We start from the raw sequence: 16,606 nt of genomic DNA, 5'->3' as shown, positions 1-16,606 counted from the left end.
TTACTTTGTTGCCGACACAACATTTCTGGACTGGGAGACATATGCCGGTGAACATCCCCACCCACTTGCAGGACAGAAAGCAGCACATCGTATTTCAAGACCTGGTTTTTAAAATGCAGTACATTCTCACCTCGGTTACTCTTCGGTCTACATCTTCGTATTTGCCACCAGCTTGGATGGCTTTAAAGGACAAATTAATGCTGCGTAAGGCTATCAATGGCTACTTGCCATGAGACCTGTGTAAGACCTCCCTTGTTGGAGGCAGCATGCCTCTGAGTACCAGCACTTTTGGGATCACAATTGGGCGAGGTATACAGGGCTGGAGCTGTTTAGAACTTTAAAAGTCAGTCCCCACACTTTGAATTGAGCTCGGAAACATAATGGGAGCCAATGTAGGTCTTTCAGGACCTGTGTTATGTGGTCTCGGCAGCCACTCCCAGTCACCAGTCTACCTTCTGTATTCTGGATTAGTTGTAGTTTCTGGGTCATCTTCAAAGGTAGCCCCACATAGAGCGCATGGCAGTAATCCAAGTGGGAGATAACCAGAGCATGCACCACTCTGGCGAGACAGCTGCAGGCGGGTAGGGTCTCAGCCTGCGTACCAGATGGAGCCCTGGACACAGAACTGACCTGCGCCTCCATGGACAGCTCTGAGTCCCAAATAACTCCCGGGCTGCACACCTGGTCCTTCAGGGGCACAGTTACCCCATTCAGGACCAGGGAGTCCTCCATAGTAAACCTGGCTGCAACAGCACTCTCCCCAATATGCAATTCTCAGCAACTGGTATTTAAAGGAATACTGCCATCAACAGTGGAGGAAGAATACAGCCATACTGATTAAAACTATTGATAGCCTCCAGAGTAGTGTTGTTTAATGGTTAAGAGTTTTGAACTAGAACCTAGGAGCCCAAGGTTCAAATCCCTACTCGGGCACAAAGCTCACTGTGTGACTTTGGGCCAGTCATACTCTCAGCCAAGCCTTCCTCACAGGGTTGTTGAGAGGATAAAATGTGGAGGAAAGGTTGGTTACAAATGCAATTAATCAAAATATGTCAGGGTTGGGTTTTGCGCTGCAGTCTAGGCTGAGCGCCTAGGACTTGCCGATCGCATGGTGCGCTCCCGTCGTTCGGTCGCAGCGCCTGCGAACCTAGCAGTTCGAAAGCACCCCCGGGTGCAAGTAGATAAATAGGGACTGCTTACTAGCGGGAAGGTAAACGGCGTTCTGTGTGCTGCACTGGCTTGCCAGATGCAGCTTGTCACGCTGGCCACGTGACCCGGAAGTGTCTGCGGACAGCGCTGGCCCCCGGCCTCTTGAGTGAGATGAGCGCACAACCCTAGAGTCTGGCAAGACTGGCCCGTACGGGCAGGGGTACCTTTACCTTTTACTAGGCTGAGCCAGTAGTCAGGAAGAAATTGGCAGCCAGCACCAAAGAAGAACCAAAAGATATAGTCAAGGGGCATGGTCCAAGGTTAAACTGGGAAGCCATAGCAGTCAAGGATGCAGGAATACTCTTGTACTGCAAGCAAAACCCAGCTGGAATAAGAAGTCCTTCCTGTCTAACACAATCCATTGGCCAATGTGTGTGGCCAGTCAGGCAAGGGTCTGAAGATACTTCCATGAAATGCTGCTACCTGCAGTTCAAAACTTCACCACACAGTCCAGCTACACACATATCCAGCAGCCCTGACACAAAAAGACAACTGATCACATTAAGCATATTGTATGCACTGGCGATTTATTAAGGAACTTACAGATATGAGTCTCTTTCCAGCTGTGATGGGCAGTTATCTCAGTCCCAACTGTAGAGTTGGAAGGTGACTCCAAGGGTCATCCAGCCCAACCCCCTGCAATGAAGGAAACTCAACTGAAGCAACCAGGACAGATGGCCAACTCTGCTCAAAAACCTCCAAGGAAGGAGAGTCCACCACCTCCTGAGGGAGACCGGTCCACTGTCAAACAGCTCTTGCCATCATAAAGTTCTTTCTAATATTAAGTTGGAATCTTCTTTCTTGTAACTTGAATCCAGCGGCTTGGGTTCTAGCCTCCACAGCAGGAGAAAACAAGCTTGCTCCATCTTCCATGTAGCGGCCCTTGAGATATTTGAAGATGGTTATCGCATCTCCTCTCAGTCTCCTCTTTTCCAGGCTAAATGTACCCAACTCCTTCAACTGTTCCTCATATGGCGAGCATGCCCAAAGTCCAATATGGGGGCCTAATTCGGCCCCTTGGCTGGTTTTATTTGGCCCCTGTGGCAGTTTATTTATTGGGGTTAAATCCCCCCCAAAAAGCTCAAGAAGTTCAATCCTTTAAAAAGCTCAATAACTTTGGGGTAAAATCATAAAAAAAGCTCAACAGCTTCAATTCTAAAAAAAGCTCAGCAGCCTTGGTCGGCCCTCACTGGCCCTCTTTGAAAAAAGTTTGGGCACCCCTGTGATATATGGCTTGGTTTCCAGACCCTTGACCATCTTGGTCACCTTCCTCTGCATGTGTTCCAGCTTGTGAAGATCCTTCTTAAACTGTGCTGCTAAGAACTGGACTTGGCCTTGTGCCTCTGTCCTTGGTGGAGACAAAGTCATGGGCAGCATTCTTCATTCCTTTCACCCAAAGGCGGTTTGTAGAGAGAGAGATCAACCACCCTGGTAGCCCAGGAGTAGGCAAACAATAGATGGTTGGATGATTTGCAAATATCTGTAGTTTCAGCTGTATACACTGCAGCAACAAGCCCCACTGATGTAGAGCTAGAGGTCCACTGGGAGTAAATATCTGGATCCTGATGCCACCCTGGTTTAAAGCCCTCTTCGTCCAGAATTCACCCTGTAGCCTTAGCTCAAGGGGTGGAGAATCTTAGACAAAGGAGCATAATGTGATACCACTGGCCCCCACCCCCTAGGCTGCACCTCACCAGCCCTGCCCTGAAATGACCTTTCATGTTTTTACCTGACTGAAATGTGTCCTGGAACTGTGTTAACTAATGTCTCATGCTTGCCTGGGTGGAGACATGTGAGGCTGGAATGCAGAGTATCTTGCAGCGGTCACATCCATCGATCCGCCCACTTGCCTCTGGCGTCGCCTACGACTGGAACAGGTTGCCCGTGACAAAGAGACCTTTGGCCTGCAAAAGGTTCTCCACTGCTGCTTTAAATTCACCCGGCCTCAGTTCTGCCTGTGGCAGGAGTGGGGGGACGTGCCTAGTCCACTGGTCAACTGTGATCTTTCGGCACACGGGCCTTTTGAAGCCCCTTTCAGAACACTATTTTACTCAGTGCTTTGAATGGGGCTTCTGAAGACCCCTGCAGATGATAAAACAACCAGTCTTTAGAGGCCCCTCTCAAAGCACTATCCGGCACTGCACTGGGAAAGGGGCTTTGCAGGCACTACAGATGAGCTGAAACATGCTCTTAGTATGTCCCACCCTTACTGCACCATCTGACCTCAGGTGTCAGGAAGATGGGCCTAATCAGGACTGCAGGCAGCAAATATCCCAGCCCTGGTCTATCAAACGGGAACATGCCAAGAATCCGCCTTGCTGGGCTGCTGTGCATTTATGTACAATCCACCATTTAGCGTTTCAGGCCTCTTCTCTGCCGGAGTTTTCAGGGTTTCAAATTTCCTTCCTCCCAGTGTTTTCACTGCTGTTTAAATGACTGAAGAGGCTTTGTGCTTTAAAAGACTGTCTTACCATTTTAAATCACCTGCTTGGAGTGGCAGGGAAAATGCAGAACATGCTGCCAACTGAGTTAATAAACTTTTTGCTTGGCCAAACCGTGGCTGCTCAGCTGATCCAAGGCAAGCTGTGGTTTAACTTCTGAGACCCTAAATCTACTTCATCTACTGCTTCTTCAATGCCTGCCAGTGACTTTCCCCCCATTTTCCCCAGCAGAAATTTACACCGGAATTGCCGGAGGTGGCAGGATACCGATTTCGTGACGAAGAGAGTCTATGGTTTGCTCCCAGCGCTCCTCGTAATAGAAATTCAGGATGCAGTTGACACTGCTTCCACTCCGAACAGCCCATGGGATGAGCTCAGTGGTCAGGACACGCAGCTTCCTGGATGGACGGAGACGGAAATCCAAGAGTTATTTATTGGTTTGTTTTTATTCCATTCCTGAGTCGTTTCCCACAAAATATCTTGAAGCAGAAAAGAAATTACCATAGATTCCGGCGTATTAGGCGACTGGGCGTATAAGACGACCCCCCAAATTGGCAGCTGCCAATCTGGGGGGTCGACTTATACACCCAGTCGCCTAATACGTGACAGCTTCACTGGGCAGTGGCAGTGGGCAGCGGGCTCCGCGCCAGGAGGAAGCTGCCCGGCAAAGCTGCCCAGTGATGCTAAGCCGGCTTCGCTGGGCGGCTTCCTCCCGGTGCAGAACGGAGCCTGCCACCCACCGCTACTGCCCAGCGAACCCATACCCGGCGTATAAGATGAACCCCGACTTTTTAGAGGATTTTCCGGGGTTAAAAAGTCGTCTTATACACCGGAATCTACTGTACCCAAGATAAAAAGCCAACTACAAACAATTCCATGGGGTGGCGGGGAGAGAGATTCAATTCAGAAACAGCCTGGGGCAAAGGTCTCCCCACAGAAAGGCTCTGTTGAGAAAGTAAGGTCCTCGATAGGCACCAGGTGACACCTGCCCAATAACCAGGTGGGGAGGGTGCTCTGAAGGTTAGGTGCTGCCACGCTAAAGACCTGATTACAGTCATACCTCAGGTTACAGCCACTTCAGGTAGCGTTTTTTTGGGTTGCCGAAACCCAGAAGTACCAGAACGGGTTACTTCCGGGTTTCAGCAGTCGTGCATGCGCAGAAGAGCTAAATCTTGCTTTGCGCAAGTGCAGAAGCGCCGAATCGCAACCCGTGCATGCGCAGACACGGGTTGTGAACGTGCATCCTGCACGGCTCACGATCGCAACCTGAGTGTCCACTGTACTATATTGTACAGGACAGACATCCTGATACGGTGGCATCTGCAGGAGAACCTCTTTGGCTTGCTGTGACAGGTGAACTGAGGATCTGAGGAACGATGCCTCTGAATACCTCCTGTTGGGGAACAACAGTGGGAGAGAACAATGCGTCACGTCCCTAAGGGGCTTCCCATTAGAGCTCCTGGTTGGCCACTGTGGGATATGGGACGCCGGATAAGATAGGCCCAGCAGGGCTCTTCTTACATTAAAAATTGCTTAGGTAGAACTTCCTGTGTCATTTCAAAGTAGACTCAGGTTCCTTCTTTAGTTGACTTTTTCCCAAACTAGGAAGTCCCCCTGTAATTTTCACTGCCCTTTTCTGAATCTCCAAACATAAAGGAGTTGATTGATCTGAGGCGAACGTTTGAAGGCCGGTCCAAGGCTTTCTGGCCTGACAGCCACACTACAGTGGTACCTTGGTTTGCATACGTCTTGGTTTGCATATGTTTTGGATGACAAACACGTCAAACTCAGAAGTGCTTGTCCTGGTTTGCAACCTTTTTTTGGATTACAACCCATTTTTTTTGGATTATGAACAAAACTTTTTGGGAGGCCCCATTGGCAGAAGCGCGCCTTGGGTTACAACCTGTTTGGTTTGCAAACGGAACTCCAGAACGGATTATGGTTGTAAACCAAGGTACCACTGTGTCTGTTTAGCAAACTAACAATGGACAAAACGTTTACATGGAAGTTGCATTTAAAGGCTTCTCAACATACCAGGCGTTAAGGCGGAGTGGGCCAAATGCTGCTCCCAGAATGCACATGGGCAGGCCAGTCTGGACTGCCTCAAACCACTTTACCACGACTTCCCCTGAGAAAAAGCACCAGGAGATAAAAGAAAAGAAAATCTTTGTCACAACCTAACTATAAAGCTTTTAAGCCAATGGCGTGGCCTACATTTCATTGGGCTGATAGGTGAACGGAAACACCCAGGCAACTTTAGACCACTGAAATGTCTTCCTGAATTCTAAGGCTTCGAAATTTCAGAAACAGCAATGACCTGTTCGGATATTTATTTGCATCCATAAGGGTCAGATATTAGTTTGCAGCAGGTTTCATGAATTTTGCAAAAACAACGACGTTTTTAAAATTACATTCTAGGAATGTGGGAAGCTGCCTTAGGGGAGGCAACATGAGAATCTGACCCGTGACCCATCTAGCTTATTGCTATCTACTCTGGCTGGCAGTGCCCCCAAACAGTGCCTTGATGCCCACCAAGGCCGGGCCATTTTTTAAAAATCTGTTTTTGGGCTTGTGGGGGGGGGGAATTGGTGGTAGTGGCCTGTTCTTTAGAGACATGTTGCCTGCTCCCCGCTCACCCTTTTGGAGAAAACATTTGGAAACATTTGCCTGTTTCAGGGAAGCAATTCTGAGTATCCCCAGTTTTTTTGTCTGTGAAATGGGTATTTAGTGGTGCCCAAGATAGTTCCTTATGTTTCCAGGTAAGCTCTTAGGCCCCAAAAATTTGGACAGCCCCAAACAGATGCTCTAAAACACAGGCTGCTGTCCTGTCTGCTGTAGGATACCCTTTGCTGTTTCTAAAACTTACAGAAGACTGTTGTCACATCTTCAAGGCCTTGCTTAAGGCTTAAGGCCTGGAAGTTTTGAAAGTATGGAAGTAAAGAGAAGCCTTTAACTAAAATAATTGGCATTATGGTTGCAGATTCGCGCGCCCCCTCCCCATCCTGCTGAACTCATCTGGGGTGGTAAGGGGCAGTGGTAGTCAACGTGGCAGAAAAAGCGAAGCAAAAGTGCGTGGGAGAATCAGGTGTCCCAGCATCCAGAGATTTTAAAATAACTACTAGGGTGCCGTCGGGGCCTTGAAGGAGTTCAAAGCCCTTCTGCAATTTCAGTCAGGCTTCTACTGATACAGTAAAGAAGATAAAAGGGCAAATCTCCGAATGACTCATGGCCTGCCTCCTATAAATCCAGAACATTTGTGTTTAGTGGCTCAGGGTTGATTGCACAATGCCCCCATCCTCCATAGCCCACATTTCCTAGCCCTGCTCCAGTTCTCCTCTCTCTCTAGCTCAACCATCCCAATGACTCATGACATGGTTGGATCCTAAAAGTAGGTGAAAGGCAACTGCCACCCAACCTGTGAACACATTAATGCACGACCTGCGCCTGCTATGTGCTTCTTAAACGGTGCCAGAAGGTTGTGGAGGATATTGCTTCACACGTGTACCATTTAGGCAGCAATCCTAGAGCCACTTAACCTAGGAACGAGCCCCACGGGAGTCATTTCTGAGCACGTAGATTTGTGCTGTTACTGCCTGATTTATCGCCAAGATACAAGCAGTAATCAGCCTCAACCAGAGCCAGGGCCTTTTCAACTCTGGCTCCGGCCTGGTGGAACGCTCTGCCTCATGAGACCGGGGCCCTGCAGGATCTGATTTCTTTCCGCAGGGCCTTTAAGACAGAGTTGTTCCACCTGGCCTTTGGCTTGGAGCCAATTTGATTCCTTCCCCCTCTTTCCTTTTCCCTTTCTCCTTCTGTGATGGAACTCCTATTTGGGGACTTCCCTGGCTTTTTTCTGGCCCATTTAGGACCAGTCTGGATAGTTGGCCTTGGTGAAGACTTGACGTTTTCATCCCCAAAAAAGTTTTTTATTTGAGTTCCTACTGAAATGAGGCTGCATTTTAATGTTGTATTTTTATCTTGTTTTTGTTGTATTTTAATCAATTGTTTTTATACCGGTGTTAGCTGCTCTGAGCCCCGTCTTGGCTGGGGAGGGCAGGGTATAAATAAAATTTAATAATTAATAAGTAATGCTTCCTCTTGCGGATATGACACCCAATATTGTAAACTCTTATAACTGATAAGAACACACAATATTAAATAAATGAAAGCAGGCAGAGGTTATGTTGTGACCAAACCAGTGACCAGAACTGCTTAGGAATTACATCTGACCACGAGGCCATTTGTGAAAGTGGAGGAAGTGATTTAACACCTTGCTTATTAGCATGAATAGCAAAGGGGCTCCTCTCTCCTCTCTATTGCTCTCTGTCACTTTCTCCACAGATGCTGATCCCCAGATTCTACTTCACCAACTCCGTAGAGTACAATGAATGTGCTACATGCAATGCCAAGCAACTTACATACACACAGCTCCAAGTAAGAAAATGCTTAGATCCATGTGGATAACTGACCCATATTGGGACAAAAAAATTCTTAATTTCACGTATAGTTCTCGAATGGCTCCATTTTCGAACATTTCGGTTCCTGAATGCCAAAAACCTGGAAGTAAATGCTCTGGTTTTCGAACGTTCCTCGGAATTCAAACGTCCGACGCAGCTTCCGCTTGAGTGCAAGAAGCTCTTGCAACCAATCGGAACCCGCACCTCAGTTGCCAAACGTTTCAGAAGGTGAACGGTCTTCCGGAACGGGTTACATTTGACAACTGAGGTTTGACTGTACACTGATGAGGGTATGAACAGGCAGTTACTGACTAGGAACAAGATATTGACGTAGTAGCAGGTAATTTGATGAAGGCACTGACTCAGTGCGCTGCAGCTGTGAAAAAGGCATTTTCCATGATAGGGATCATTAGGAAAGGAATTGAAAATAAAACTGCTGCTATCGTAATGCGCTTATACAAATCTATGGTGCAGCTGCATTTGAAATACGGTGTCTGGTTCTGATCACCTCACCTCAAAAAAGAACCCTGTGGAATTGGAAGAGGTTCAGAAAAGGACAACCAAAACAATCACGGGGATGGAGCGGCTCCCCTATGAAGAAAGCTTGCAGTGTTTGGGGCTTTTCAGTTTAGAGAAAAGGCAGGTAAAAGTCGAATGACAGAACTATGCATTAGGCATGGAGAAAGTGGGGAGGCAGAATTCCCCCCCCCCCAAATAACACAAGTCATGTACACCCAATGAAGCCAAATGTAGCTAAGATTGTTGAAAAGCTTTGCAGGAATGAGTTTAACAGCTTTTAGAACATGTATCTTATCTTATTTTCATCTTTTTGTGCACCGTTTTGATGACCCTAGGTTGTGAAACAGTTTCCAAATTTGTAAAATAAAGGAAAATAAAAGTGATGTAGTAAACAGGGCGAGCAGATTCAACTCAGCCATAAGAAGCCGTGTCTCACCGAGCATATTGGTGGGCATGCCAAGAAGGGTGTGCATCAGATCATGGACCTCTCTATACCGCTGGACCACATAGGCCAATTCTTCATCATCTACAAACTTAGGAGGCATCCTGGTGTCTGGAGAGATTCTCTGCCAACCAGGAAAAAAGAAAAAGTAGGCTCATGTGCATCCACTACCAGGGAGAGGTTGCAGCTCAGTGGCAGAACTTTGCATGCAGAAGGTCCCAGGTTTGACCCTTGGCCTCCCTGGTTAACAAGGAGCAGGTGGCAGCAGAGCGATGGGGAAAGACCCTGGAAAGATGCTGCCAGCCAGAGCTCTGTTGGATTATTAGTGATTAACCACTGATATTTTAATATATGATCTTTGACATTCTGCCTTTGGAGGTATTTCTAGATATGTGTACACATGTATGCTGACAAATTCGTATTATTCTAGGACAGGGGTTGGCAACCTAAGGCCCATGGGCCACAAGGGGCCCATGGGAGTCATTTAACCGGCCCACGAGCCACCCCCAAACCGAGCTGCCCGCTTGGTGAGTCCCCACAAACTGCGCTAAACCAGCGTGGTGCAGGGACTCGTTTTCGTGGCACTGGAAACAGCACCTGCACAGATGCTAGAAATTGCGCCTGCGCAGGCGCCGGAAATCGCGTCTGCACAGATGCCAGAAATGGTGGGCACGGGCGCACGTACTCACAATCCAGCCCACAGAGGGATCTCCACTGGAGTGAACCGACCCAGGCAAGGTAAACCTTGCCAACCCCTGTTCCAGGACATTGGCACCCACTGACTCAGAAACTGAAGACACTGAGGACATTTAATGGAACATCACAGGATCAAAAGAGTGTGTTTTTGGGTGGAAGGAGAGGGGATTTCTTATCTATGTTTTCTATGCTTGGTTGTATTTGTAATGATGATATATTATTATATTATAATTATTATATTTACACATATACACACACACACATATATAAAGCAATAAAGATTACTTTTCTGAAAACAGAAAGAACACTAAACCACTTGACATCAAATTTAGCCTGCGAGGCTGATCCAGAGAAAGACCATGGAACCAAAAAGGATCCCAACCCCTGCTCTACTGGAAACCCAGTCTTAAGCACTACTATACTCACGTTATCGTCCAAAAACCGGACATACTCTCGGCCAAAGGTCCCGTCTGGAAGCCCCCGAAGTCCACGGATATCTAATGTGGAGAGGCGTATCCGAGGCCGTTCTCTGCAAGGGAAGGCAAATTGGACGATGGCTGGCTTAGCCTGTGAAATCCAGAGGGTTAGCTGACCGTTCTACAGCCCTATAGTTCTATTAAGGCACTGAGGCATGTAATGAGGGCAAATTGCCATACCTTTCTGTTAGGAATCTGTGGCCTGCCAGATGTTGCTGGAATCCCTCTTCCCAAGCACCCCAGCCAGCATGAGAAATGGTCAGGGATGATGGGAGTTGCAGTCCACTGGTATCTGAAGGACCACAGGATCTCCCATCCCAGCTTCAAGTAATTCAGAAATACTGAGCTTGAGCACAATCCAACTGCATCTAAATCCCACCAACATCGATGGCAAGAGCTGAGAGTGCAACCCTTCAGGGCTTAGCATTTAAAGTTATGTTTTATTGTTAGTCTCTGTATTGGATCAGGTTATTATAAGATGTGTGTTCTTTGCTGTATATTTTATCGCTGTAAACCACCTTTTGCATAGCAATATAGAAAGGGGGTATACAAACTGAAAGTGAAATGGCTGGATTCATTGCACAAGTACAAAAAGCCCCATGGAACTGACTCCCAAGTTAGGTGCATGCACAGGTTTGCAGTGTGAAATGCAGTAAATGTAGCCATTAAAACAAAATAAAAATCCAAAATCCATTTCATGGCAATACTTCTATTAACCTAGATCTTGCAAGCCAGTGTGCAGTTACTGTTAGTATATAAAGCCCTTAACAACTTGGCACCAGTTTACCTATGAGTTCTCCTTACCCCACATGTGCCCACTCAACTCTTAGATTGGCAGAACTGGCACTACTACAGGTGCCACATAATACCTACTCCACATTTGTAAGAATTCAAATGCTCTGTTTATCCATCCATTTATCAATCTATCACCAATCAGTAGATATTAGAAAGACGCTTGATCATTTAGTGTGGTAGCCCCTACACTTTGGAACTCCCTGCCTATTGATATCAAGCAGGTATCTTCACTAAACTCTTTTTGGCACCTGCTAACCTATCTGGAGGCTTATAAAGTCGAGGTAATTTTAATCTGTTTTGGTATTTTAACTTTTGCATGGTTGTGATTTTTTTCCTTGATTTTATTGTTTTATCTTTTGTAAAAAGCTTCGAAGTTGGTTTTTTTTACATTCAAATGGCATATAAATTCTATGAAAATAAATAAATAAATTCCTTTTCCCCCCCCAACAGTTTTATAGCAATTTTGCAGCAACTGAGCACAGTGCTCACTAGGCTATCTCTTTTTAAAAGCATAAGCACTACAAATGAGGAGTTTATTTTAGGATTGTAGACTTAAAATCCCCAGTTATAAATGTGTGCTTAATGTATGCTGAAGGCGAGTTACTAATCCTCATATGTGAACTCAAATATGAATAGATGTCCCCAAAGAGTACTAATCCCTGTAACTTAGGGGTGGAGAGCCTGTGGCCCTCCAAATATTTGCTGGAGTCCAATTCCCATCATCCCTAACCATTAGTCATGCTGGCTGGAGCTGATGGGAATTGCAGTTCCACAAGAACTGGAGAGCTGCATGTCCACGAACCCGGCTGCAACAGAATCTCTTCCCAGCTACAGACTAACACCAAACCGAAACAAACACACATTCACATACTGTAGGATCCGATATCCCTCTGGGTCATTCCTCATCTTCTCCCTGAGGTTTCTCAGAGCGAGGTACCCTGTTGTCTCCCCAAGGACGGCCACCATATCTGTAAATGGAACCAAACAAGAGAGGAAGACAGTAAGTTAGCAGGAACAGAGCTCAGGACAAGTCACAAAACTCACCGGAATGAAAACTGGCAGAGCAAATGAATGAATTTGGTATAGCAATGACATTCATCGACACAACAGCCTTCAAAGAGCCACCACTTTTAAAATGAGGTTCAGTGAGCATGTGTGCAATAATGGGACCCATGAAGCCCTTCCTGGCCAGCCAACAGGAGAGGAATAGTGGCAAATCTGTGTATGCGATGGAGTCATGGCTGTTATTCCACAGGGACTGCTAAGGACAGGAATTTCACTGAGAACCTGGCAGAGCAGTCTTTGCCAGCCAAGTTCTCTCCAGATGTTTTAGACTGTAACTCCCATTAGGTCCAGCCAGCATGGCCAAGGGAGTTGTCGTCCAAAATAACTGCATGGGGGATCAGGTTGGCAGGTTGGTATAGAGTTTGACTGTGAGAAAGAGCTATGTTTGATAATAATAATAATAATAATAATAATTTTTATTTATACCCCGCCCTCCCCAGCCAAGGCCGGGCTCAGAGCGGCTTACAAGCAATAATAAAAACAAGTTAAATGATTACAACTTAAAAACAAAATTAAAAATACAACATTAAAATATTGAAACATTAAAATAAGAGATAAAATAGAAATTTAGCCAGCAAGTGTTGGAGAAATTTTTTAGTACTGCTAGGGAGGCATTTGCAGACCCCATGCCCATCAAAGCTCTTACGTGGCTTTTGGGCAAGATGTTGATTCCTCTGTTCCCAAGTTGCTTAAAACCATTAGGGTTCCCAGGAGCTGACAGCTCACCAAAGCACCTCACCAAAGACTCTTGAGTAAGCTTAGTAGTCAAGGATTAAGAGGAGAGGTCCTCTTGTGATTCAGGAACTGGTTAAGTTGGAGCAAGCAAAGGGTAGGAATAAATAGACAGTTCTCCAAATTAAGAGACGTAGAATGTGGAGTCTCCTAAATATCAGTATTGGGACCCATGCTTTTAAACTTGATCATATATGTTCTGCAGGTAGGGGTGAGCAGTGAGGTGGCCAAGTCTGCTCATGATACTAAATTGTTCAGGGTTCTTAAAACAGGGAGAGATTGTAAAGAGCTCCAAAAGGCCCTCTCCAAACTGTGTGAATGAGCAGTAAAATGGCAAATGTAATTCAGTGCAAACAAGTGTAAAGTGATGCATTATAAAAAGCAACTGAAAATAAAACTGTCAATAACATACTGCCCTCAAAGAAATCTATGGTGTGACCACATCTGGAATACTGTCAGCTCAGCGGGTGGGATTCTAAGGTTCTGTAGAAGTACAAAAACCTCACGACAACACAAAAACCGCTCAGCGAGGACTGAATGCTCAGTTAGCATGGAATGTGGGCTGCCAGAGGGAGTAGGGGGAAACCCAGAAAACTGGGGCTATTGAGGGGGACTGGAATGGAGAATCCTGGGGGAAAGTATGACTGTCTCGCATCCAGAACAGGAGCACTCAACATTGTTTTGTTATCGGGGCCTCCTCTCCATCCATGTATACCCGTCAATTGAGGACAGCACTTCCTGATTCCCCCGGAAAGTACACAAGATATGTGTACTTCACTTGCTAGCAAAACTAAATGCACACCTTGCACAAAATGGCACGCCCCAGCTCACCATGCCGGTAGGGATTGTAGAGAGCCATGAACGCAGAGCCAGCTGCCAGCAGGCCTTTCTGCAGAGGACTGGTGGGGATGTGTCCTGGATACAATGGGTAATATTTTTCTTCTCCTGTGGTGCTGTCAGTGGCTGATGGCTGGTCAGTATGGCAGAGGAGACGTCCCGTACCTGAGGAAAAACAGCCCAATCAAAGGACAGGGATGAGCAAGGTGAACAGCTGACCTTCCTTTGTCCTATTTACTGATGCCAGTGGCAAGAAGCTAGTGTGACCCCTCAAGTATCACCAGAAAATAAGGATAAAAGCAAGCACAGATTGTTAGAAGAGCTTACGGTTTGGGTGAATTAGATTGAATTGCAGTTTCTGGAGTTAAAAGGCTTTATTCATGCAGGAGCTACTTATACACTGAGATGAAAAAGAGAAAATAGCAGACATCTCAACACATTGGGAGAGAGAGAGAAAATAGGCTCTGCTCTCTAGGGATGGAGTTAACCTAGACAGAGAGGCTACTAGCAAGGAGTGGTTGGATCACTGGACAAACAGTAATATTGAATTTATTCTGTGTTTGCCAAATTGTTGGGATTTCTGTCATTTTTTTGAATTTTACTGATGTGCTCTATATTTTGGTATATTGGTATACTGATGTTTAGAATATTTGCTGCAAGACTCTTTGGGCGCAGTTCATTGTGGAAAAGTGGCACAAAAAAAGTTAGCGCAATCAACCTTAAAATGTCATCCCCAATGTATATCTAAAAGGGAACAACAGCAGCTTCAACACCCACATAAGAAGAGCCTGCTGGATCAGGCCAATGGCCCATGTAGTCCAACATCCTGTCCTCATAGCGGCCAACCAGATACCTCAGTGAAAAACCCACTATCAGGACTCAAACACAAGAGCTGTGATTTCCAACTAATGGTATTCGGAAGCATTCCTGCCTCCAACTGAGTAACTAGAGCATAGTCTATAGCCTTATCCTCCTCCATGAATTAATTCAGTCCTTTTAAAGCCATCAAAGTTAGCCATTGCCACCTCCTGTGAGAGCAAATTCCACGGTTCAACTATGTGCCATGTAAAGATGGCTTTCCTTGTACCAGTCCTGAATCTTCCATTTAGCTTTATTGGATGCCCACCAGTTCTGGAGTTACAAGAGGGAGAAAAGTTTTCCTCTCTCAACTTTCTCTACACCTAAAGCAATCTCGTAGACTTCTGTCATACCACCTCTCACTCACCTTTTCTCAGAACTGAAAAGCCCCAAATGCTGCAGCCTTTTCCTCCTGGGGAGTCATTCCATCCCTCCCTTGACATTTCCTAACTTCATAAGGTAAAGGAACCCCTGACCATTCGGTCCAGTCGTGACCAACTCTGGGATTGCGGTGCTCATCTCGCTTTATTGGCCGAGGGAGCCGGCGTACAGCTTCTGGATCATGTGGCCAGCATGACTAAGCCGCTTCTGGCGAACCAGAGCAGCGCACAGAAACGCCGTTTACCTTCCCGCCGGAGCAGTACCTATTTATCTACTTGCACTTTGACGTGCTTTCGAACTGCTAGGTTGGCAGAAGCTGGGACTGAGCAACGGGAGCTCACCCTGTCACGGGGATTCGAACCGCCGACCTTCAGATCGGCAAGTCCTAGGCTCTGTGGCTTTTACCCACAGCGCCACCCGCGTCCCATGCTATAACCATATATTTGGCCAATTAAACAATCTTGTTGTTGTTGTTGTTGTTTAGTCGTTTATTCGTGTCCGACTCTTCGTGACCCCATGGACCAGAGCACACCAGGCACCTCTGTCCTCCACTACCTCCCACAGTTTGGTCAAACTCATGCTGGTAACCTCGAAAACACTATCCAGCCATCTTGTCCTCTGTCTCCCCCTTCTCCTTGTGCTCTCCATCTTTCCCAGCATCAGAGTCTTCTCTTCTCATGAGGTGGCCAAAGTACTGGAGCCTCAGCTTCACGATCTGTCCTTCCATGTTGTGATCCCCTTCATGGATCACTGCCTTGCCGTGGCGAAGGGGCTTGAAGAACTCAAAGAAGCTATGAACTATGCCGAGCAGGGCACACAAGATGAACAGGTCATAGTGGAGAGTTTTGACCAAACGTGATCCACCTGGAGGAGGAATTGGCAAGCCACTCCAGGATCCTTGCCAATAAAACTCCATGGACAAAATTAAACAATCTATGGCCTTTTAAAAACTGTTTGTAGAAGGGGTTATTGCTATTGTTTATTGTTGTGGTGTGCATTTTTCTTTTTACACTGTAAAGCGCCCTGTGATCTTCGGACGAAGGGCGGTATAGAAATCTAATAAATAATAATAATAGAGGGATAAACTGCAAGTGCACTTGCCTCTGATCATGCAGAGATCAACGGCTCCTCTCAGGTCCCCTGCAAGGGGCAGCAAACTTCGGCTCCTCCTGGGTAGCAGCAGCAGCGCCAGAGCCATAGCTAGTTTTGCTTTATTCCCTTTTTGAACAAAAACTAAGGCAAGAATCCCAAAACGAAACACGCATTACCTTCTGCGGCCGGCAGGAGCTACCCGAATACTGCTCCTCGCAACCACCCACCCCTTCCCGCCTTACTCCCTGGTCTTTTGCGCTGTGCCTCCTCTCCCCACTCGCCCCTTGATCCCTCCAAAACTCTCCTTTTTCTGCGCCTTTCCTATCTTCGCAGCAGCTCTTGTTTCCGGGAGGGCTGCATTTCGTGACGGACTCACGGGGGCGGCGCCCACCGTGAGCGACGTGCGGAGGTTTCTGCGTATCCCCTCCCTAGTTTCGCAGCGGCGCTCGTTTCCGAGAGCGACGGCTGCGTTTCGCGAGACGCCTTTGCGAAACACGGTGCGGAGGCGTTCTACGTATCTTCTTTCCGCTTAGCGTCGGCGGCGCTTGTTTCATGACGCCCCCAAGATGGCGGCTCCGGGGGACGTGGTTGGAGGTTACACCTCTT

General features: G+C 46.8%; 1 protein-coding gene across 1 annotated transcript; it reads right to left on the bottom strand.

Moving 5' to 3' along the window:
• Nucleotides 1-1,719: 1,719 nt before the first annotated feature.
• On the bottom strand, nt 1,720-16,562 carry COQ4 (coenzyme Q4). The gene is made up of 7 exons (XM_028714767.2): nt 16,010-16,562; nt 13,664-13,834; nt 11,907-12,003; nt 10,191-10,293; nt 9,063-9,192; nt 5,685-5,778; nt 1,720-4,048 (listed from the first exon to the last, which is right to left on the bottom strand). The coding sequence occupies exons 1-7, from the start codon at nt 16,104-16,106 to the stop codon at nt 3,886-3,888; spliced, it is 855 nt and encodes a 284-aa protein (XP_028570600.2). The 5' UTR covers nt 16,107-16,562; the 3' UTR covers nt 1,720-3,885.
• Nucleotides 16,563-16,606: the final 44 nt, after the last annotated feature.

Source organism: Podarcis muralis, chromosome Z (assembly GCF_964188315.1).
Source record: "Podarcis muralis chromosome Z, rPodMur119.hap1.1, whole genome shotgun sequence".
Lineage (NCBI taxonomy): Eukaryota > Metazoa > Chordata > Lepidosauria > Squamata > Lacertidae > Podarcis > Podarcis muralis.
This window is presented reverse-complemented; position numbering and strand designations above follow the sequence as displayed.